Source organism: Rattus norvegicus, chromosome 17 (assembly GCF_036323735.1).
Source record: "Rattus norvegicus strain BN/NHsdMcwi chromosome 17, GRCr8, whole genome shotgun sequence".
NCBI lineage: Eukaryota > Metazoa > Chordata > Mammalia > Rodentia > Muridae > Rattus > Rattus norvegicus.
The window spans coordinates 24,229,736-24,253,319 of NC_086035.1; the positions used below are offsets into that span (position 1 = coordinate 24,229,736).

The 23,584-nt window shown below is 48.9% G+C and overlaps 1 protein-coding gene across 4 annotated transcripts; it reads left to right on the forward strand.

The window, feature by feature from the left end:
• The first annotated feature begins 328 nt into the window (after positions 1-328).
• On the forward strand, positions 329-23,484 carry Tfap2a (transcription factor AP-2 alpha). Of its 4 annotated transcripts, none has more exons than XM_063276386.1 (7): positions 329-446; positions 9,502-9,936; positions 13,044-13,095; positions 14,909-15,140; positions 17,342-17,460; positions 19,480-19,621; positions 21,494-23,115. In XM_063276386.1, the coding sequence occupies exons 1-7, from the start codon at positions 414-416 to the stop codon at positions 21,780-21,782; spliced, it is 1,302 nt and encodes a 433-aa protein (XP_063132456.1). In that variant the 5' UTR covers positions 329-413; the 3' UTR covers positions 21,783-23,115.
• Positions 23,485-23,584: the final 100 nt, after the last annotated feature.

Consider the following 23,584-nt stretch of genomic DNA (forward strand, 5'->3'; position numbering starts at 1 on the left):
CACAACACGAGTGCTCAAACGCACGCTCACACCCGCGTGGGACTCAGCAACCTTCAGCAGTCAGTCCCTGGCTTCGGTTCACTGGCCAGGGACTGACCGGGAAAGCGGGTTAGGGCTGTTGGGAAAAGCTGGAGCTGATGGTGAGATTGCCGTGGTTATAAATCCATCACTTCCCAGGTCAGCTTAGAGAGGTGCTGGGACTGGAGCTGGCGGACTGAATTCCTTAGGCCAACGCGCATGCGTCGGCAGGTAGCAACCCAGCTCTTTATGACCAGGTGAGATGTTGGTGAGCAGGTAAAAAAAAAAAAAAAAAAAAAAAAAAGGATTTGTCTAAGCGATTCCAGGGAGCGGGCCCGGTCGAGCCCTCCAGCCCATGCCCGGCGGGGACCCGTCGCCTGGAGCGCCGAGCCGCGATGTCCATACTTGCCAAAATGGGGGACTGGCAGGTACGGGGGTTTGCCTTGGCTGGGGCTGAGGTGGGCGGGGGTGGAGCGGAGGAGGGGGCCGGGAGTGGGGAGGCGGAGAAGTGCCTTGGCCCAGGGCAGGGGAGTCCTAGGTGAGGCACGCCTGGCAGCGCCCAAGACTGCTCCCCGGAGAGGGAAGACTGGATAAACCAGCGCAGGCAACAGCCTCGGAGCTGGGGGCCAAGCTCCCGGCTCTCGGGGCGGAATCCGGAATAAATTCGGCGCAGGTTCCACAGGTGGCCCCTGGGGTCACTCGTGGTTTGATCTCCAGCCATTTTCCCACCTCCATCCCAATAGAAACTTGGGTAGATGACTAATAAAGAAGTGGGGAGAGACGCCGGACTGGAGGTGTGGGTTTCCCGATGGCCGTGCCTTCAGCTTTGCCCCTAGACTTGGTGCACCTGACCCGTTGGCATCCTGTATTTTGGGGACCTTGGAGGGTGAAATCAGGTCGTCCTGATTGCCAGACATAGCCGGGAGCACATTCTCTTTTTGGAGAGACACTTTTTAAAGTTTGCCTAAAGTTGAGCTGTTCTCTCAATTGGCCTCCTAGGGTAGGTTTTCGGTTGTTGGTCTACGGAATTGTGGTGGTGAGTAAAGGCAGCGAATTTTCAGTACTAGAACCTGACAAGGGTGACCCTGCTAGGCCGTGGACTCCTCCAAGCTGAGTAGGCGCCGGGTCTGGCTTTTCCCGAGCCACAGACCCCGACACCGGCCCTGGGAACGGGCTTCCACATTTTCCTGACAAGGAAACAAGGGCGGCTCTAGCTAGGATGAAGTAGCGTGCCGCCAATCCCCAGTTGAGGATTTCATAATAGGAACCGCGGGGCCCTGTTTTTTTGCCCCAGTCAACCGAGGCCTGGTTAGAGCGAGATTCTGTAAGCCGCAAGCCTAAGGGGCAATTTGAACCAAGGACTTAAACCTTTCCAAAGAAGAAAAACAGAGCTGGAAGCTTTGCTCCTTCCAGGGCCAGGCCCTGGAGTTGATCTTCTTTCTTTCTCTTTTGCCTGAGAGGTCAACTATAAAGTTCTGAGAGGTGTCTTCTTCATTACATTGTCTGGAGTTGGAGAAACGAAGGCATTTGGTCCCCCGTCCCCTTATACTTACCACTTTTATTAGTTGAGTGAATACTTTTATACTCCCTCTCTATTTAAACTACTTAATAATATTCCTTCCTCAAACTTAGACTGACTTTGCTTAAGGATGAAAGTTTCACACCATACACTAACGCTAGAGCCCAGTCCCTTCTCTCCCCACACCGCATGTGCCTAACTCTTCTTTCTGGGTGCTGAAACTTGGAGCAGTTCTAGCTAAATTCTGAGGAACTCTGCAGGAGGTGAGAAGGTGCCTAACGCCCACAGTGGTTGGGGTCAGGCCTCCAGGGAGTCCGGCTAGGTTTTGAAAGCTAGAGATTACCAAAGAAAAGAGCCATGGAGGAGCCCAGGGCCTGCTGCGGAGAGCCTACAAATTGGCAAATGGGTGTAGCCCTGAATCTGGGGCTGAGGGTCAGCGGTTTAGAGACCCATGAGAACAGATCTATCAGGCTTGCCCACTTGAGTATTCCCCATCACAGTGGATGCTGACAATCAGAGAACAGACGGTCATTCTGACCCGCGTTTCTTTGTTTCTCCCCACGTCTCTGCCTCGGTACAGTTCATTCCCCCAGGTCAGGCCTACATCCTCAGCTCTAACTCTAGGCTGCTATTCAAGGGAACCACGGGCCCCTGCCCAGCTGCCTAACTCACTGCAAGAGATGAGTTGTAGTAATGAAGCTCATGCAAGCGTGAGCTTCCCAGGCTCAGGGGCTACCCGACCGACCGCTCTCCCCAGCCTTTCATCAGAGCCCACACTGCGGGGTGGCGGCTGGGCCGCTCTGAGCTGGCAGGCCCAATCTACACGTCAATGGTGCCCTTGGCGGGAGTACAACAACAGTTTAGTTGCCTTTAACTGATTTGGAGCCAGAGATCCGCCGGGCACTGAGCTGTAGGGACAAGAGAGGGAATGGGGGTCGCTTTAGAGAGCATATAACCCCTTAAGCGCCTTTCCCCTGGTCACAACTGAAGGAAAAGAAAGCGAAACTTAAAGAGTTCCCGCGAGCCCGCAGGATGTAAAAACCCCTGCTTGCAGGTCTTTAGAGCGGGCCTACAGGTCATAGGGCACCTGGCTGTGGCTGTGGCTGTCCCTGGGAAAAGTGGAGGTGCTGGCCCCTCCCAGAGGCTGAGCTCCAGGTTTTAAGCCATTTTACAGCTCAGTTGGGCTTGGGGCAAACCTTACAGAACCTTACTTAGAAATTGACCATTTTTCTGGGCAGAGTGGGGTGCCAAGCTTCTACACCTATCAGCCAAAGGACTACTTAAATGTGGAACGGTATCTCTAGGGGGTACCCGGGGCCTTGCGACTTTGAATTCACTTGTCAGCTCTGGCCTTGTCTCTGGCTTTTCGAGGAGGAGACTCTAACTTAATTAGGCAGGTTCTTGAGGCTGAAGCACTGCCTCTCTTCAGTTTTGGGTGGAGATTGGGGTTCTTCTCTTCTTTTGTTTTTCTTCCACCTGTTAGCGAACACTTGGATTTGCCGGGCGTCTTCCTCCCCATGAGGAACTCGCCATGGAAATGGAGGTGGGGGGGGGCAGAGATTTTTGAAAAGAAAGAAAGAAAAGAAGGAAAGAAGAAAAAAAACAAAGAAAAAAGATTCAGATGAACCAGAGATCTCTGAGGAGATCTGTTGTCGTTAAGCAGTTTACCACAAGTAGCAGAAGAAAGAGAGATAAAAAAATATTTTTTAAAGTGCTAGTGGCAGAACTCGGTCAGAGAAATCCCTCTATGTCAAAGCGTCATATTAAAGTCTTTAATTTTTCCCCTTACTTTAAAATAATTGTTGAGAGGGACGAAGGGTCCCAGTGGAGTACGTAAGCCCCTGGGTGGAGTTGGAAAAGCCACGAGTGGTCAACTTGGGGAAGGGGTGTCTCCCGCCTTCTGGTTCTTCAGCAGACGGCCAGTGCGTCTCCAAAACGCCGGCGTCAGTAACAACAAATCATGAAGGATCGGGTCCTTCTTTAATTAAAAAGGAGAATCTTGGGAAAACTGGAGCCGATTAGCAAGGAAGAGTTGATTCCCAATGTTTTATTTTGATGCATGTACGACACCTCATGGAGAGTCGCAGGAGCTCATGGGTCTGCGATTTGGCTCACTCCGGAAGGGGCTTTGCATCTCCATCCGAATTCCGTGGAGTTGGTTGTCCACGTTGCACCTGGGAAACCTTAGAGTCCAAAAGCCCCGATGAATCGTCAGTCCGCTTTGGCTTCCTACAAACGGGAGGAAAATCATTTAACACCCGGATCTGTCGAGTAATCTCTTCAGGGTACAACTTTTATTTTACACGTAGCAATTAAGAGATCCGCAAACCCCAACCGAGCCACCGGAGTCGGTTGGCAGAATCTCCAACCTGGGGGGAGGGGGGGGAAGCTCAAAGCTAATAAAACTCCCAGGGCGCTGCAGCCCGAGGGGGTAACAGCCGTGAGTGGAGGCGATCTCCAGTTGGGCAAAAATCCTGGAGTGACTTTGCTGGTCCTGGTTTGATGGTTACGGTTCGTTGCGAAAGGGATAAGGATTTCTAATAAAATCGGACCGGGACGAAGGCAGATAGTGGCGGTTGTAGTAGGAGTGAGGGTGTGGGGTACTAAAAGTTGGACCCCAGGCGCCGCCGCTGTTACCCTGCGTAGTACAGAGCGCATCTTTTGGTTAGCAGGACCCGAAGACAGGCGAAGGGGAAAGGGATGAAACTGGGGACAGGGGCCGCAGGAACAGGGAGGGTGCTGGAAGCTCTAGGCAGAGTTGTTGGGCTAGCAGGCTAGCAAGCCGGCTTGTGTGCTCTAGGAGCAAGTTCGCGGCTAGAAGAGGCCTTTATACCTGGGTCTGAGCGGCCGGGGGCAGATTGCGGTACTGGCGAGCAATTGGACTATTGTTGATATGCTAATGAGGCGATTAGGCTGTTGGTGAGGAGCAGGAAAAGGGAAAAGTTTCTACCATTAGAGGGAGATCTCCGAGCGCACACGGGAGCTCTCTAACCCTTCTCTCCTCCTCCCTCCTCGCCCTTCTCCTCCTAGCCCTCCTCCTCTACCTCCACCTCCTCCACCACCTCCTCCTCCTCCCCCTTCCTCCCCTTCTCCTCCTCCTCGCCCTCCTCTCCTCCTCCCCCTCCTCCTCCTCTTTTGCTCACCGCCCGCAGCCCGCACTTTGCGCTAACCCAGAGAGTAGCTCCGCTGGGGTGCAAGGCGCAGAGGGGCAAATCCGATCACGCCGATCCATGAAAATGCTTTGGAAACTGACGGATAATATCAAGTACGAAGACTGCGAGGTAAGCGCGGCGCTGGCTCAGTCGTCCTCGCGGCCACAAGCTTGGAGATTGACCCTCCCTCTCCTCCTCCTCTCCACGCAGCTTGCTGCGAAATGCGGGTGGGACAAACTTACACCAGCGCATCTATCTCCCACCCCTGGAATTCGCCAGAACAGCACGGGGGAGAAGCTGGAGGTGGTGGACACGGACCTCGCTTCTTTCACTTTATCTTTCGAAGCCCGTGTCCCACTCCCCACCCCACCCCCCTTTTTCTGCTTACTTTTGGTTCTGCCTGAGAGTGGAAAAGAGGAGCTTGGGTTTTAAAAAAAAAAAGCTGGCAACTGGGCACGTGCCCGTGCAGTCTGGTGTGTTTTGAATAAGATCCTGGGGGTGCCTACAGTAGCAGGAAGAAAAAAAAAACATATTCCCCTTTTTACCCCCTATCTGACATTAATCCCCCCCTTTTTTTCATTCATTCTTTTCTTCCTTCCTAAAGAGCTTTTGGTGAAGGGCCCACACACTTCGCCGCGACCTGTAAAGCGGGTTCGGCTTGGGAACCCTCAAGTCAGTCCTTGCTGCCACTCTTTAGCTTCTACAGTCCTTGAAGTTCTAAGCAGTTTCTCCCGCCGAGCTTTGGGGTGGACACACCCCATGGTTGTGGTTGGGTGCTGGTGTGTTACCAGCCTCTCGGAGCCGGGGGCGTGGGAGGAATCCCTCTTCTACCTGTGGGCGCTAAACAGCGGGACCCTGAAAATCCTGGGGCGACTGCCGATCGTCTCCGGTTGCCGATAGTCCACTGGGATCACAGAGGACTCTCCCTTGGGAACCCATTTTAAAACCCAGAGCCTCAGAGCATAACTTTTGGGACAGCCAGGGAGGCATGGAGAAAACACCAACGGCTTGTGCAGGGGATGACCTTAGCCTTGTTAATTTTTTTTTTTTTTACAAACTCCACTGAAGGGAGCTGATGAGTGCGTGGGGGTGACTGAGGGGTGGGAAGCCCGTGATTATCCAAAACTGTGGTAGCCTTGACTTTCGCTATTCTTATTTCGCTTCATTCCTTTTGGCTTTTGGGGTTTCTGGCTGAAAGGTCTGCTCGCGGGCGCAGAGGCAAAAATTCTGTCTCCACTCGAAATCAGAAACTGGGTTTACATGAAGGAAGTGTCACCCGCTCCCTCCACTTTGCTTTTAAAAAGCCATTTTACTTTCTTTTTCCTCTCCTGCTCTCTCTTTACCCCTCTCCACTCCTAACCTGGCGGAGGGGACACCAGGTGACAAACAATATCCGTGCTTCTTTGGGGGGCTCCTGTGGTGCGCCGGAAGGGGCACAGGAACCCCACATAGGACCAGCCAGCTTTGTTTTCTAGGCTAAGGGTACTTTGGCCGGCAGGCCTAGGTACTCCTGCGACTATTTAAGAGCAGTTTTTTCCCTTAGGGTTTTGGGCTCCCTTCCCAGGCTGACGCTTTTTCACTTTCTTGGAACCCAGAAGTCAGTTCGAGATACAAGCGCCCTGAGTGGAAGTGTTAAGAACCTTCGTGTGGCTCTACACACCAAAGGGATCTCGAGGGTAGGGCGCGAGATGAACTTGAACCCCCCAGAGGGACTCTGGAGGTGCATGAGAGAGGGTTGGGAGAGGGGTGTGATGAGACTGGGGCCGGGAAAAAAAGTCTGGACAATTTCAACAACTTTGGTGGCGGCGGGATAGCCAGCGCTGGAGCAGGGATTTCAGGTTTCCGAGCGGGCTTGGAGTTGTCTGATTTAGCTGAGGCTCTGCAGGGACACGCAAGAGGCGAGGTGCCGCTTGTTCCGACAACCAGGCGGGCAGACTAGCAGTGGCGACGCGCGGGGAGAGCTAGCCCTGTCATCTAGGGGGTGTCGGCGGGAGTGGCCCAGCCAGTCCGACGGGTTTGTGCAGGGAGCCAGGAGCCCTTGCCAGAGGCGCCCAGGCTGGGCCGCTTCGCGTCTGTGCGCGCCCCGGGCCGCGTTCCGGCTCCGGCTCCCGCTCTCGGAACCCGGTCCGGGGACCAACCGAGATCGGAGCAGTCGCAGCCGACGAGCGCACGGCTCCGAGGTCCTAGGGAAGGCGACTCGCGACCAGGCGGAGGACAAGGGTTAGCGAAGCGGGCGGGTTGCTCCCAGGCGGGACGCCGGGCCATGGAGGAGCAGCGAGGCAGCGGGCAGCCGAGTCCCGAGTCCCAGGCCCCGCTGCGCAACAGAGAATCCCGGGGCCGGAGAGCGGCGGGAAGCACCTCCCAGGCGCAGAACTCGGTGGGCAGCGGCCAGCGGGTCCCCGGAGCTCCAGCTCGCGGCGCGCGACCCCCGCTCCATCCCGAGGTCTGCCCTAGCCTTTTAGGTCCGATTGTCCTCCCTCGCTTCCTCTCCCCCTCCCCCCCCCTCTGCCGCGGGCTCCCCCTCCGCAGCTCCGGCTCGGCCCCCTCCTCCCCCTCCTCCTCCCTCCCTCCTGCCCTCCCTTCCTCCTCCCCGGCGCTCCCTCCTTCCTCCCTCCCTCTCTCCACTCCTCTCTCTTCTGGTCGCCCACACTTTCTTTCGCGCACACGCACGCAGACACATCCTCCCTCTCCGCGCTCTGGCCCCTCGGCCTCCCTCTCTCGCCTTCTTTCTCTTTCACTTTTGCAGGCCCTGCAACCTTTTAAAATGTTGCCCCTTTGCTGTGATTCGCCAGTCGCCGCGCCGCGGCCCCCCGCACGCTCGCCCGCTCCCTCCGTCGCTCGCTTTTTGTCTCTCGCGCTCCCTCTCCCCACCTCCGATTTGCTACACTGAGACTCCCGTCAATGACTGCATTGAGAGCCGGCTCCGGCGCGAGTTGCCTCTCCGCTTCACGCTCGATTTCCAGGCATTCTTCCCTTATTAAGTATTCGTGTAATATTAATAGTCATGAATATCTGCTATTAGGAGGCTCCAGGAACGCTGCCCAGCGCGGTTATTAGAAGCTGAAGTGAAGCCGCCGCTAAGGAAAGAGGGGGAGACACGGATTAAGGAACACGCGCGCGCGCGCACGCACACACACACACACACACACACACACTTTTTCGTATTTTTTGGTGGGTTTTTTTCTTTTTTTGGTTTGGTTGTTTTTTGTTGGTGGTGGTTTTTGCTTTTTGTTTTTCTTAAAGAGCTCTGAATCCTAACCGATCCCGGGAGGATAGAGATCGTGGGTTCGACCAGTTGAAGGCGCCGCGCGACTCGGTGATACAAGTTCGGATGGATCCGAGCGGGGCTCCGACGCTCGCGGGAACGTCCGCGCGGTGACTGGAGTCCTGGGTGGCGCGGGGCTCTCGGCGCCTTTTGTGTGTGGCTCTTTCGGGCCGCCGGGCAGCCGGGTGCTCGAGGCGTGGTGCTTTTTGCTTTTTGCTTTTGTTATTGTTGTTGGTTTTTTTTTTTCCTCACCCTGACTGGTTACCCCAGATTCTTCGCAGATGTTAGTTCACAGTTTTTCAGCTATGGTGAGTCCCACCCCACCCCCAACCCTGTTTCCTTAGGAATTCTGTTCCAGAAACCCGCAGCCGAGAAACTGCCCGAGATCCTGAGCTTCTTGGCCAGGGTTCCTTGTGGACCTCGCCTTCCATTTGCATTCCTATCCCCCTTTCCTCTTTTCTCTGGCTCCTTTCCATCCCCAAATCCAACGCGTCGCCACTGCCCTGTCCCTGCTAGACCTCTCCGCGCACGCAGACCTACCCCGCAGCTCTTTCCCTGGGCCAGTTTCTCGCCGGGTTTGTCTTTCTTTCCTTGCGTCTTTACTAGTTTCGGAGACGCTCTCCACAGCTGATGTTTAATCCGTCTGTGGGGGGTGAAAGGCGCACCCCGGTGTGTCCCCTAGCCTGGGGCCTGATGGCTAAACCTCGGAAGGTTCCCGCTTTCTGGAACCCACCCTTGTCTTGCTTTGCAAGGGAATTGCAATTGAGAAACCTAAAGTCAGGGGTTTCTTTTGCCCTTTGGGGCTGGGGTGGAAGGGGCGGGGGCCTCCGCCCCGGGGTGCACCTCTTTCTTTTAAAAAGAACCCGGTAAGACAGAATCTTTCTGTTTTAAACCCTGGCTTGGCGTCCTTCACTCCCCATTCATATCATAAAAACGACCCTGTCGTGTAAAAAGCCTTCTAACAGAGGAAGCGGAAAAGACAGACCCCCTCCCCAACCATGCAGTTAAAACCTTTAAGCTGGTCATTTAAACGTGTGCTTTCTTACGGCCTCTATGTGAAACATGTTTCTATTTAATAGTCATGAAATGGTAATAGTCTTTGAAGGTTTATGATTTTCCCCCCTCAAGATTAATGGAAGAGTAAACAATAATGCCTTGGCAGACAGGTTCAAATCCGGGAAAAGCAAAGGCCGCTTCTCCTGTTTAATATTTAGTGGCTATCTGAATTTTGCTTAAGGGAGGTTTGGTACTGCGGCTGTTAAGGGTTGTAGCACAGGACATACTCTTTTATGTCTTCTTCCCTCCTTTGAGAGGAATGTCCGGGAGAGTCTGTTGTGCCACTAGATTTACATATTCTGATTTCTTTGCATTTTTTTTTAGAAAGGCCTGCTTCACTTCTTGGGTGTTTTCCAATATGAACAGTGTAGAGTTGATGCCCCTAGTTCGGTGGCCTGCCCACACTGGGTTTGTGGAATAGATCAAGTAGGATAGCTGAAACCCTGAGCCTCATTTCTTTTTCCTTCCCTTTCTGTCTTGCTTTCTTCCAGGACCGTCACGACGGCACCAGCAACGGGACGGCACGGTTGCCCCAGCTGGGCACTGTAGGTCAATCTCCCTACACCAGCGCCCCGCCGCTGTCCCACACCCCTAATGCCGACTTCCAGCCTCCCTACTTTCCCCCGCCCTACCAGCCTATCTACCCCCAGTCGCAAGATCCTTACTCCCACGTCAACGACCCCTACAGCCTGAATCCCCTGCACGCCCAGCCGCAGCCGCAGCACCCGGGCTGGCCCGGCCAGAGGCAGAGCCAGGAGTCTGGGCTCTTACACACACACCGGGGGCTACCCCACCAACTGTCAGGCCTGGACCCTCGCAGGGACTATCGGCGGCACGAGGACCTCTTACACGGCCCGCACGGGCTCGGCTCCGGGCTCGGGGACCTCCCGATCCACTCCTTACCTCACGCCATCGAGGACGTCCCGGTAAGAGGCCGTGCAGGCCACGGGAGGGAACGCAGACCTAGGCTCACCTGCCCGCTGGGAAGCTTCGTGGAGCCCAGGCCCTCAGGGCCTTGGTTTTCCTCAATAATAGTTGGGGGTGAGGGTGAGACTCACTTGAACAATCGACTTTTGAAATTAAAAAGTAATTGAGAACAATGCTTCCTGGAGCTCGCTCAACAAAGCCTGGGTCACCACTTCCAACCGACACAAATAAATCTGGCGATTGTCACCCTTCAGGTAGCTTCTCTCCGAGGCGGTAAAGTGTGTGGATCGAGGGAGAATGTAATTCCACTGCTGAAGGTGTCGTGTGTGTGTGTGGGGGGGGGGGTTTCTCGCTGTTCTAGGAAATAGGTTACATTTAATCTAGAGAGCTTTTCAGATGCGCTCACAAAGTAAAAGAAAGTATGGGAGACTTAGGAAAAGGTCCTTGAACCGGCTTTTATAAGCATTAGTAAAACCTAGAAGTTATGCCTTCTCTATCCTGATCAAAGGGACATAAGTAGCAAATCCGAGCACAGGGACATTAAAATGCAGCTTTCTTCTCTTCCTGGGGGTGCTAAGTGGTGACCTCATAAATCATTAGCTAGGTTCCCAACGCCTATCAGAGTCTGCTAACTGCATATTCAATTAAATGTTTGGAGACTATTGGGTGCTGTGTTGAGTTCTAATTCAGTTCTCAATAAATGCAGTTTTAAAATAATTTCTAAATAAGCAGGGCCTTAGCACACGTACTACTTAGAATGTAGCCCAGGCTATTGATAATTTGAAAATACGTTTAAAAATTAAATTGCAACCAGCATCTCAGCCTCAGCTCTATAAATTTATGACTTTCTTACAATCGTCCTGAAATGGAATATATATATATATATATATATATATATATATATATATGCACCGTTAAAGGTGCTTTTCTTTGGAAAGGAAATGTATCTGGATGTGATTTCTGCTAAAATGCTATTTCAAATTACTACATCAAATATAGCAGTGGTATGTCTGTTGACAGTTTAATGATTACTGAATTAGATTGTAAGGAAAACGGGCCACATGGACTTACCTGATTGCCTGGCGGATTTAAAACATTCTTGAAGTTCTACAGGAAAATAGAAAATTTATTACCTCTCTCATTTAGCCCAGTTAATCACTGAAATTTGTTGGTTATGCTTAACAGCCTTGCAAGGAACACAGAAAGCAGGCACTTGGTCCAATGCAAGGCTTAGTAAGCTCTGTGTGTGTGTGTGTGTGTGTGTGTGTGTGTGTGTGTGTGTGTGTGTGGTGTGTTCATATTTACATGCTTTTAGAAAATGATCCTTAGTGAATTTGAGGCAATATTTTATAAAAAAGTAATTTTGAATAGAACTAGAAGTTACGGTGATTTTAGAGAGGCTCTGAATTCTTTTCTTTGCCCGTTCTTTGAAAACACTCAAATAGCAAGTAGTATCTTAAGCTTTGGAGTTACCCTGCATTGGACATAGGTCTGCTTTTGCAAAAATGTCCTGTGGCTGGTGGGAATTCTTGATACCTGTGTGGTAAATCTTTGTGGTGAAATTGGTCAGTAGGAGAAATTAACCAAATGATCACATGAAAGCAAGAAGCCCAGCGTTCTTCTCACCCTCCCCCACCTTTCAAGGGGAAAAAAAATCTTTCAAAGGAATTTGGGTCAGGAAAAGGGTTGTTTTCAATTTTCTCATTGCTGCCACGGTTAACTTTTAATAAGAATGGCTGCTAAATATTTAAGAAAATCAAGTCGATGGTGAAAATTATTTAATCATTAATATCTCAGTGGGATTTTAAACTTAACAGTCTTCCCTGTATGGACAAGGTCTAGCTAGAAATAACAGAAATAAAAGTATTATGCCACACTACATTTACTTTATGGGTTTAGGGTGCATGCATAAAGGGATCATATTTCCCCATATAGTTAAAACACAAGAACTGCAGCAGTAGTCATTTCTGAACATTTCTCAATTTAATTATACTTAAATCCAGAAGCACTTTAGGCAAGTTACAAATGAGAGCATTGAGTATAATAAAACCTGTAATAAAGCAACTGAGTACCATCCACCCGGAATCATTGCGATCAGGCGCAATTAACAGGAGCATAAATCCAAGACAGAATGGAAAATGTTCGAATCAGTATTATTGTTGGACAAAGACTAGAGAAGGAAGTAATAGTTTTTTAAATGGCAATGCCTGTGCTTGGTAAGGATTGCAAAATTCTCTATCTCAGCAGCCCTGGTGCTAATTTGTAAACACAGCCAGACATTATATTGCCTGTCAGTTTCTGCATTAGAAAACATGATTTCATTTTACTTTCTAATCACGTTTTGATTCTAGCATACATGTATACCCATCCATCTGAGAGAGAGAGAGAGAGAGAGAGAGAGAGAGAGAGAGAGAGAGAAACGGGTGGTGGTGGGGGAGACCTCACTGCTGTTGGACAACAGGAGAGCACCATCAAAGGGTTTTTGTTCCTGCTATTTCCACATTCCTGCCATATCTACTGCGGGCAGCAGTCTTTTTACAATTATTTCTAGCTTTCCTTAAGTGAAGGTGTGTGTGTGTGTGTGTGTGTGTGTGTGTGTGTGTGTGTGTGTGTGTGCGCTTTGTCGCATTACCTACAGGGTTTCCAACAATCTGCTGTTCTCCCACCCCCGTCTTTTTCTATTGTGTTTCTTTGGCTTTGGCTGCCTCCACACTGGGATCCCTGAGGTCTCAAGCTACAGAAAGGTGCCACACTAAAGCGAGGTGCATTTCTAAAGGTTGAACTGACTGTTTAAAAAAAAAAAAGATTAGGGACTCCAAAACTTCATTTGATTTTCAAAGAAAGTTTTATTCACCATCCCTGTCCTCTTCAATGTGGATTATCTGCTGGGGGAGGAGAAATGGGCCGTGGGTGTACAGTCAAACCTCTTGAGTTTTAAAGCTCCCGAATTCAGTAAGCCAGGATAAGATGTTTATATAGAAATGTCATGGGGGAGGCGGAGGGAGCACTCCCCTCCTCCACTTTCCCCTCCCCCACCCCACAGCGAATATTCATTCCCTTTTGTTTTGATTATACACTTACATTCATGTGTATCCTTTTGTTGCAGCATGTAGAAGACCCGGGTATTAACATCCCAGATCAAACTGTAATTAAGAAAGGTAAGCCATTTCCTCCTGCATTCCAGGCATGTCCTTACTGGCAGAGTGCTATTTAAAAGAACTTACAGGACTGTATTTATCTTTTTTCAAATAGGATTTCCTAAAGGCTCAGAATTAGCAAAGAGATAGGCACAGAAGAACAGTGCTTAAACAACCAGCTTTCAGGATCTGGTGATGGCAACAGGCGAGCTTTGTTCTAATCAGGATTTCAGCATCGAATGCAGTTTAATGATATTTGCACAGAGTGAAGTGGGCAATAGTTGACCTGATTTGGAAGTGGCATTTCAATTTGGAAACCGTCTCAGAGTTAATTAATTGTGTGCGGTTAAAGGGCCATGAGGGTTAAAAAGTGTATGAAGCTGAAATAATACAAATAATTTAATATTAATAAAAGGTCACATTGGGGGGAAAAGCACTCTGTAAGGGGAAGACAACTTTCGAGATCTCTGATTTGGTTTCTAGTCTCTTGATTGAGTCTCAAGGCTTTAAAACTTGAATTAGGTTAGCAAAAATTTAGCTTTTGGTTAAAATTAGCATCTTGAAGATGCTAATGTTGACCTATGTATCTAGAAAAGAGATGATTAGAAAAATGTTACATAATTTGAATGGGCTTATCATCTGCATTGTGCTTAGTGGGTAGTAATGAAGTTTCTTGCATTAAATGCAGCCGCAGTACTCGAGTTGTTATGGTGGCAGTCACTTCAGAAGTCTGGGCACCACCAGAGGACGATGCTATATAAAACTGTTCTCATTTCTAACCCCAATCAGTATATTGTTAGCTAGTTTAAAGTTTCATTTTTGCATCTGTGAAATCTTTGTCATGTCAAATTAGATGGGTAAGGGATAAATCTTAAGAGGTAGTCTTTCCAAGGCGACATGATAATTGGCTCTTTTATTAGTAATCTCTCTCGAGTTCGTTTAACTCCCATTGTCTCTATTAGCCTCCCTAGAGCTATTAATGTCACAAGTGATCTATCCAAAACCTAGAGCCCCTCACCTCCCCATACAACTAGAATATCCCCATTTTAAAACAAAACAAAACAAAACAAAAATGAGAAACGCTATGCTGGGATTGTGCATATTCTTATTATATGTCTCCGTGTGGAATTTTAAGATACAAACACATTGTACTTAAACGATTGTGGATGCATCTGAATTACATTGGTGTTAAGAAATGAACCCCTCGTTTTGCTGGTCTTGAATTTGTTTTCTAACAATGGTAGATCCAACAATGAAGAGATTATGGTTTTAACTGATTATATATCCTAACCCCCACCCCTTTGAAGAGGCTAAGACAGACAGGGTTCATTTAGTATTTGCTCAACAAAAGGATGCATTCCTAATGTTCAACTGTAGGCCTATTCTTGAGTCCCGTTCACGGGCTTGGAATGATCTCCAAAGCCTGAGTGTCTTTCAAATGGAACATAAGGGTCTATTGATGGAAGGACGGACGTGTAGTGTGTGACAACAGAATTCACCACTTGCTAGCTAACTGAAATGTTCGTTTACTGGCTGCTGCAGCCATCGAAACTATCGGTTGGTTTTAACAGCAATTTCTTTCGCCCGCAAAACCCCGACTACACCAACCCTGTCCTGGGTTTGCACGTAAAACCCATTCGCTGCCTCCCTAAACTCGAGCTCCTGCATCACTTCGGAGCCCTCTAAGAGCCCAGGGGTCGCGCCAGCATCAGCCATCTCTAGACAGCTTGCTGCAAGGGTGAGGGCAGGAAGCCGCCTCGGGATTCCCGAGCTGAGCAGCGCTTGGTCGGTCCGCCCCCCACCCCCACACACGCGCTCGCATCTGTCTTCGCAGGCCCTGTGTCCCTGTCCAAGTCCAACAGCAATGCCGTCTCCGCCATCCCTATCAACAAGGACAACCTCTTCGGTGGCGTGGTGAACCCCAACGAAGTCTTCTGTTCAGTTCCGGGTCGCCTGTCGCTCCTCAGCTCCACCTCGAAGTACAAGGTCACGGTGGCGGAAGTACAGCGGCGCCTCTCACCGCCCGAGTGTCTCAACGCTTCGCTCCTGGGCGGAGTACTGCGGAGGTGAGGCTCGGCCCTGCCCCGCCCCGCCCCGCTCCACCCGGCCCCGCCCCGTCCCGCCCCTCCTCGCGAACGCGGCCCCAGTGCGCCTGCGCCGGGATGGTAGCGGTACTGCACGCAGGCAGGGAAAGGGGCGGGGAGAAGAGAGTGTCTCTCTTTGTGGGCGTGGCCGAAGGCGGGGTGAGGCGACGCGCCTGCGCAGTCGGGGAACTCCGCTTTCTGCAGCACGCAGGCGCAGTTGTCTCCATCTGGGGCTCAGTCCCAGGCTTGGCAGCCGTGGGGCGCCGTGCTGCTGCCTTTTCCCTGGTTGCGCACAGGTTACAAGCTCAGGAAAGCTTCTGGGCTCTTTGCTTTGCCTTACCACATTGTAGGGTCTCTGATGGGAACCGGGTGCTCTTGAGTGGAGATTTGACAGACAGTTTTTCAAGTAAAGGAAGAGAGTGACTTCTGCTTGCTGCATGCCTCCCCATTCCTGGTGGCTTGGCACCTCTTGCCAGAAGGCACTCCTACCCCCACCCCAGTCTCGGTGCCGGAGGCTCTAAGTTTTGACGTTCTGATTTGCTGTGACGTGTGACGGGCAGTATGTGGGATACATTTCCAGTTTCCGTTCATTATAAGTAGTCGCTCAAGGACTGCATCCATTAACACAGGCGTCCCACCTCTCTGAAGTGAGTGAGTCCTTTATTCACAGGGCCAGGGAAGATAGAGTCTAAAGAGAGAAAAGTCTGGAAGCCAGCTGTGTTGTGTGTCCTTCCCCTTTCTTAGAGTTCTGTCCAGTGGTGTAGGTTGTAGGCCTTGTGTTAAATTTGGCCAAAGAGCACGTCCCTTACCCTCCTCCCCACAAAAGGCCTGTAATTCATTGTCCAACTTGATTCCTGTATCTTAATAACTCTAGTTGGGACTTGGTTACAGTCCACCTACATCCTCTAAGAGGGTTTGGCAGAATTAATACCTTTTACTTTTACTGCCACAGATCTTTCTCTGCCCTCTGCTTTTTCCTCCCCTCCCCCACCCCCAATATCGGAGACTGCTTACCTATGGGAGTATAATCTAATCCACACAATTAAAGAACCACTTGAGTAGGGAATAAAATCTGAAATTAATTAATTTGCTGTTTTATTTAAACAATTTATCTTAACCACTTTCTGATTATGGGAGTCTATTTAGACATCTATTTAGAGGTGTCTCTGTTGTCTCTGAAATCGGGGAAATGTCTGAAGGCCAATATCAGCCATCAGCCTTTTGACATGTTCAGTTACGCTCCTGACATGGCATGTAAACAGTTGGCGAGGAGCATTTCCCACTGGGACCAAAGCCAGGGCATGAAATGTGAGCGTGATGATAACTTTGGTTACTGGGAACAACCCGATAGCAGATCTTGTGAAGACGATTTAAAGACCCCACTGGGCTTTGCCGTGATTGTAGCGACGGGGAAAATACGCAGTTATCAGTGGACCTCAAGAATACCTCCAGCTCTAGCAATCGGAACTCTGTGTGTGTGTGTGTGTGCGCGCATGTGTACATGCGTGTATATGTGCATGTGCGTGTGTGCGCGCGCGCACGTGTGTATGTGTGTGTGCGTGTGTGTATGTGTGTGCATGTGGGTGTGTGCGTGTGTGTATGTGTGTGCGTGCATGTGTGTTCGCGCGTGTATGTGTGTGCGCGCGTGCATGTGTGTGCGCGTGTGTGTATGTGTGTGCATGTGTGTGTGTACGTGTGTGTATGTGTGTGCGTGTGTGTGTGTGTGCGTACATGCGTGTATATGTGCATGTGCGTGTGTGTGCGTGCGCGTGTGTATGTGTGTGCGAGTGTGTGTATGTGTGTGCGCGTGTGTGTATGTGTGTGCGTGCATGTGTGTTCGCGCGTGTATGTGTGTGCGCGCGTGCATGTGTGTGCGAGTGTGTGTGCGTGCGTGTGTGTGTGTGTGTGTGTGTGTGTGTGTACACCTTCTTCAGAGAGCTGAAAGTGAAAAGCTCTCAACCTGCCACAGTAGTTGCAGTGGTCACTAACACAGTGGGTGCTTTACATGCCAGCATCTCCTACGCTCTTTCTGTATGGTTCCTTGTTGCTCTCTCCTCTCTGCCTTGGGACTATTTTCTTCAGTTTTTAAGAAGACATTCAAAAAAGTGTTCAGAGTGACTTCGATGTGACACGGAGCAACTCAATATTTGCTACATCCCTGTCTTCTCGTGTTTCTGAAACAGAGCGAAGTCTAAGAATGGAGGGCGATCTTTAAGAGAAAAACTGGACAAAATAGGACTGAATCTGCCCGCAGGGAGACGTAAAGCCGCCAACGTCACCCTTCTCACGTCACTAGTGGAAGGTAAGCGGATCTACTTGCTAACTAGAAGGGGAGCTGTCAACGTGGGGGGGATGGGTAATATTTAGTAGCCAGATGTTTGAGTGTGTTTTGTGTCCTTTGGGTAGTCTCACCTTTCCGTGAAATGTAGCTATAACTGAAAGAGAAAAGAATTTGGGATGCCAAGGAAAAACAAGAAACAAAACAAAAGATCCGAAGCCTATTTGTGTAAACGCATGCCTGTATGCTCCTCTTCCTCCCTGGCACAGCCACTCTATCCTCAGTACAAATCTGACCTAAACAGTGCACAAATTTAAGGGCTCTGCATTCCCCAAGTTCCTGTCTCCTCTAAAGAACTCAGCAGTAAATCACTTGAGTTATTCTGACATCTGCATTTGAGAAGTGCGTGACCACTGCTTCCTGAATTAATTTGGGAATCTTTGACCTGCATCCTGATTTAAGACTGTCCTGAAAGCTCAGGGTTAAAAGCCCTTGTAGGCTGTCCAGTTCATACATATACTTCCTACCCCATGTTTTCATTGTGTCTTCTCTCCAGGAGGGGAAGAAAGTGAGCAACTTTAGAACCTGGATTGCTTGAGACAGAAAGATAAAAAGAAACAGACATATTGTAAAAGAGTTTTTTTTCTTTTCTTTTTTCTTTTTTTTCCTCGAGCTGGGGACCGAACCCAGGGCCTTGCGCTTGCTAGGCAAGCGCTCTACCACTGAGCTAAATCTCCAACCCTGTAAAAGAGTTTTTTAATGCCAGTTCTTGTTTCTGGTTTTTCTTTTTCCTTTTAGCACACATACCTTTCTAAAGTCCTTAAGACAAAAAGCCATCCTGGCCAGCTATCCAAAATCTGTCACCAGAGTCTTCTCACTCACATTCCTGCTTCCTAGATTCCTAACTTCTTCTGATACTCAGTTCATTTAAGGTTGGGATGGGTGCATAGCTCTCCTTGGTGTCCTGTTATTATCTCACGTTAATAGAAAAATAAAAAGATGGCGGTTTATTCCCAGGCAGATTTAAAACTAGCACTTATATTTTCACGAGGCATAATTTATTTGTGCAGTGCATTGGGGGAGATGTTGCCATTGCATCCAAGAACTTGAAAGTTTCTAAAAAAACACCTGAAGCGATGTTTTTGAGGAGGAATTCTATGATTTCCGGGTGTCAAATGGTGTTGAAGGTGGTGATAATGTAACTTTAAAAAGATCCCTTTTTTTTTAAGGACCAGAAATTCAAATGCAGCTACATTATGTTAAAATAATGGTAGTATGTAGAGAACCCATTATTCATACCCTGCTCCCCAAATTATATGCCAGGAAAATGGTGGTGGAAGCTGAGGGTAGGGCGTGAGGAGTTGGTCTGGGTCTGGGGGTTGAGGGATGCAGTGGGGAGGCTGGTTTCTGGAGAACTGTTACTGTTTGTGATCCGCTCCATTTTATGGAAACAAGCTCCGCGGAGAGGGCTTTGATGCTCTAATTGGCGCATGCGTTTTTCCGGAGCTGGAGCTAATGGCAGGAAGCCCCGCAGTAAAAACCAACTGGTTCAGGAAATTAAAACCAAAGATTCGAAAATCAACAACACAGACAGACTCAGTGGAGTGACCCTCAAATCCTCTCGGTTAATCGGCTTGGATGAACAGATAATTGTATGCGATCAAGTTAAAATGTAAACCCTTGGTTCTTCCCTTGCTGAAAAGCTCGAGGAGTGATTAGGAAACGCTGCCGATTGGTGTGTTGATAGGTGTGAGGTTGGAATCTGAGCGGCCATTTTCAAACAGAAGTCTGGGATGGGTAGTGGGTGATGGGCGAGATTAACATTTTCAAACCCTCTTGGCCTTTTAAGCCAGGTCGGCACTTTTACTGATGAGTCTGTTCTCTAGATCTCATAGAGAAGAAGGAAAGTCTAAAGTAAGAAAACAAATGGTTTCTGTTCCAACTTTTGGTGAAGAAAGTTGAGGGAGTTGGGTGTGGAGAGGAAACTTTGATCCTGATTCCATGATTCTCTGGCCCTCACTTCCCTCCCCCACCTCTTGCCAGGAGAAGCCGTCCACCTAGCCAGGGACTTTGGGTACGTGTGTGAAACCGAGTTCCCTGCCAAAGCAGTAGCAGAATTTCTCAACCGACAACATTCCGATCCCAACGAGCAAGTGACAAGAAAAAACATGCTTCTGGCTACAAAGTAAGGCACTTACCTCTGTAGGGTCGGGCCTGTTCACTGTCAAAAGAAACAAAATTACCTCACCCTTTGTTTTCTCTTCCTCTCTTGTTGATGTGCGTTGTGTTGTGAATACCGAAATCAGGGTAACCAATGTGTAAGTGAGCGCAGTCTGTATCAAAGAGGAAACAGTGGGATCATCAGTGTGTTTCCTGTGTTCCTCCTCAGGTCTATCTCTTTCTGTGCTAACTTTTACATGAATGGGGATGTGCTGTGCGTGGTATGCAGCCCCGGCTTTCACTGAAAGAGTATGGATCTGTTGAGGGTGTTGTTTCATAAAAACCAGAATCAACCCTCAAAGGGTTACCAACCAGGCTCACCTAGGTTTTCTCTCTTATCACTATGTTCTCAAAGGCAAAGATTAAGCCCAGGACTACAAAATGTGCCATCCATAAACAACTCTACCTTTACCTCTAACCCCAGTTCCCATTGTCCTCTCTCTCTCTCTCTCTCTCTCTCTCTCTCTCTCTCTCTCTCTCTCTCTCTCTGTGTGTGTGTGTGTTTCTCTGTCTCTCTATCTCTCTCTGTCTCTCTATCTCTCTCTGTCTCTGTTTCTCTCTCTGTCTCTGACTCTGTCGTCTCTCTCTCTCTCATACACACACACACACACACACACAGAGAGAGAGAGAGAGAGAGAGAGAGACAGACAGACAGACAGACACAGAGACTCAGAGACAGAGTTACACAGTTATATTACAAGTTTTAGCTAATTGGCAAGCTATCAACTGGGTTTCAAGATGGCTCAAGTTATATGGGAATAGGTGCCTGGGCTGAATTGACTTCTCTGGGTAGAAAAGAAAATGACTGCCTTGATATGTTTGCTGGAAATTAAAAGGCTTGTTTAGAAGTCCTCAATTATCAAAAGCTGGTGTCACCAGAGGGCCCGGCAGAGAGTTGAGAGGCTAGGGCCTGGGGTGGGACAGTTTCTGGCCTAGTGACATGCTTCCTCACCCCTTCCCCTGACCCATGGGCTATAACCACCCCAGGAAGGCCTCTGCTAATGCTGGCTTCCAGGACCAGACAGACTTCCTGTGTGCTGAGGTTACTTTCTCATAGCTTCCCATATTATTCTTAGAGATAGTCTCTGTCAACTGACCCTAGAGCTCTCTGTTTGGGCTAAAGTGGCTGCCCAGCAAACCACTGGGATCCCACTCTCTCTCTCTTCCAGCCTTGGGGTTAGAGACATAAACCTCCAAGCTGGACTTTTACATAAATTCTGGGGGATCCAAAGGCAGGTCCTCTTGTGTGTGTGGTCAAGCATGAGTTCTGTCCCTGGGCCCTGCTGTTGTTTTCAAAAAGCAAAGTTTGCCTTTCTGCCTAAATTTAAACCTCATCTGGTTTGAAGGTGAATGAGAGGAGGCCCCATTCCACCAACTGTTATTGTGGCTCCCGTAGGGGTGTGGAGAGCAGGCGCTGATGATATTTTGAAGAACAAGTCTGACATTTCTAGAATACTGAAGAGGGATACTTGTGTTTTTAACTTCTGGTGTAACTTTTCTTTGCCCTCATTCACGGCCTATAAAATGCTTGCCTGGGTTCAGGGTGTTTGCTGTGAGAAAGGTGTAGGCAGAAGTTCAGGTCTGAGGGCTAGGGATGAGGAGAGACGGGGAAGTCTTTTTGAAGTAGGAAGTGTATTCATTTAAGGGAGGAGAGTTGGTTTAGTAGTGACCGGCTTTATTTTTCTGAGTGGCTGGCCTTAGGTCCTGGGGGCGGGGGCGGGGGTTAGGATGGGGGTGGGGGTAGGCTAGGTGGCAGAGGTAACTGCCTGGAGGGATGGTTTTTCACTGCCACTAAGGCCTGAGGGGAGCTTTCACTTCTTTCTCTGTCCTGCTGCAGACAGATCTGCAAAGAGTTCACTGACCTGCTGGCTCAGGACCGATCTCCCCTGGGGAACTCGCGGCCCAACCCTATCCTGGAGCCTGGCATCCAGAGTTGCTTGACCCACTTCAACCTCATCTCCCATGGCTTCGGCAGCCCGGCGGTGTGTGCAGCGGTCACCGCCCTGCAGAACTATCTCACCGAGGCCCTCAAGGCCATGGACAAAATGTACCTCAGCAACAATCCCAACAGCCACACGGACAACAGCGCCAAAAGCAGTGACAAAGAAGAGAAACACAGAAAGTGAGGCTCTCCTCCCGCCCGCCCCCGCCCGCCTCACCGGCCGGCGTCCCCACTCGCCCCTCCCCCACCCGGCAGGTGACAGCTCCGGGACCAGCCACTCCTACTGCTGCTGCTACTCTCTGCGCTGCCGCGCCGCCCTTCGTCTCCGCAGTCCTCCGGATTGCTCTCTCGACTGCCAGTGGGGCTGCCGCTTCCTACTCAGCGCCTTGCCTCAACTTCCCCATCAGCACCAACACCCCCTTTACCCTCGTGTGGAGCCTAAGAGAACAGAACAGGTCGTGAAGCCAGCAAAGAAAAGTTCTGTCGCGTTTGTGAAACTTTTTTTTTTTAAATCAACAACAAACATTAAAACTTTTTTTTTTAAAAAAAGGACGTAAAAAATTTAAAAAGTATATGAGCTTCATGGGACTAACTCATCGCCTTCCCTTGCATACTTCAGATTGTAGCCATACTTTAAAAAAAAAAAGGCAAAGAGGATAATGACATTTTTTATCAGTATTGTGAATAAACTTGAACACAAATCCAGAAGTTCTATGTCCTGTCTTCAGTTGTAGAAGTTGTCTCTGCAAGGTACAACCACCCATTTGAACTTCCTCTGATGACACAATCCACAATTCTATAAGGGAATCAGTGTTCACGTCTCTGTATATATTTATTTATGTGTAATTTAATGGGATTTGTAAATATGGTGAGTCTGCCTTTTTTTATTTATCTGGTGATCTCGTTTACCTCCTTGTTTAGTGGGCTTTGGATCGATCGTCCTTCTTAGTTCTTCAGTGGTTTTACTTAGAAATCCAAGGTTTGGGTAATACCCCCCCCCCGCCCCCTTTCTGGAATTCATGGATTTAGCCCCGTGGTAGCATGTTAACAATGATAATGAAACAGCTGAACAAAACATTTTTAAGGTAAAATAAAAATTTATATATAATTAGTATTACATTTAGCTTTTCATTGAACTGACAAGAAAAAAAATCAGTGATATTGGGACACTGGAAAAAATTTTCTTAAACTGGAGTGATTTGATAATCCTTCTATGGTATCATGGGGAGAAAAAAAATAAAGTTTATTTGAGTTCACTGTCCTCCCTTCAAAGCGTCCTCTGAGCAATAAAGAATATTGTCTTTAAACCAAGGGTTAGGGATTTCTCTGCTCTCTCTCTCTCTCTCTCTCTCTCTCTCTCTCTCTCTCTCTCTCTCTCTTTGTTCAACTGTCTTCACTGGCCACATCGGAAGCAGTTCTAGATGTACTGTGTTGAGTTGCTCTGGCAGTAGCCTCTATGCCTGTCAATGTATCATAGTCCTTTGTTGCCCAGATAAATAAATATTTGATACGCTTTATGTCGATTTTTTTTTTATTCAGTGGCTGTCTTTACCCAGGCGTATTTTTGTTCTTGGCAGTATTTTTTATTCAGTATGGTTACAGTAATTGAGTTTAACTCTCCCTTGGCAATCGCTCTTTGCAATAAGCAGCTGAACCCATTGTTTCCCTCAAGTATAATAAAAACTTACTTTCAACTTGGAGTTCAGAGCAGGGTATCATTTAGATATTCCACTGAGTCTGTATTCAGACAAATGACCCAATAAAGCCCGATGTATTCTTTTGGATAAAAGATTGTTTGTAATGCTAAAGGAATGGCACACTACTGCTTCCTGGCTGGGAGCATTAACTTTATTAATTAAAAATAAAGTTTTATTTTATTTATGTTGATCCTATAGGTTTTCATTTGCATTTCGGAAGCCAGACTATTAAGCCCTCAGAACCAAACATTAGAAATGACGGATCTGGTGGTGAGTGGAGTAAGAACAC

Excerpts from the sequence above, each read along its gene's own strand:
- Tfap2a (XM_063276385.1), top strand. The coding sequence starts at position 6,953 with ATGGAGGAGCAGCGAGGCAGCGGGCAGCCGAGTCCCGAGTCCCAGGCC. Across the intron at positions 13,096-14,908 it reads TCAAACTGTAATTAAGAAAG|GCCCTGTGTCCCTGTCCAAG; the intron begins GTAAGCCATTTC and ends CTGTCTTCGCAG. Across the intron at positions 17,461-19,479 it reads TCTCACGTCACTAGTGGAAG|GAGAAGCCGTCCACCTAGCC; the intron begins GTAAGCGGATCT and ends ACCTCTTGCCAG.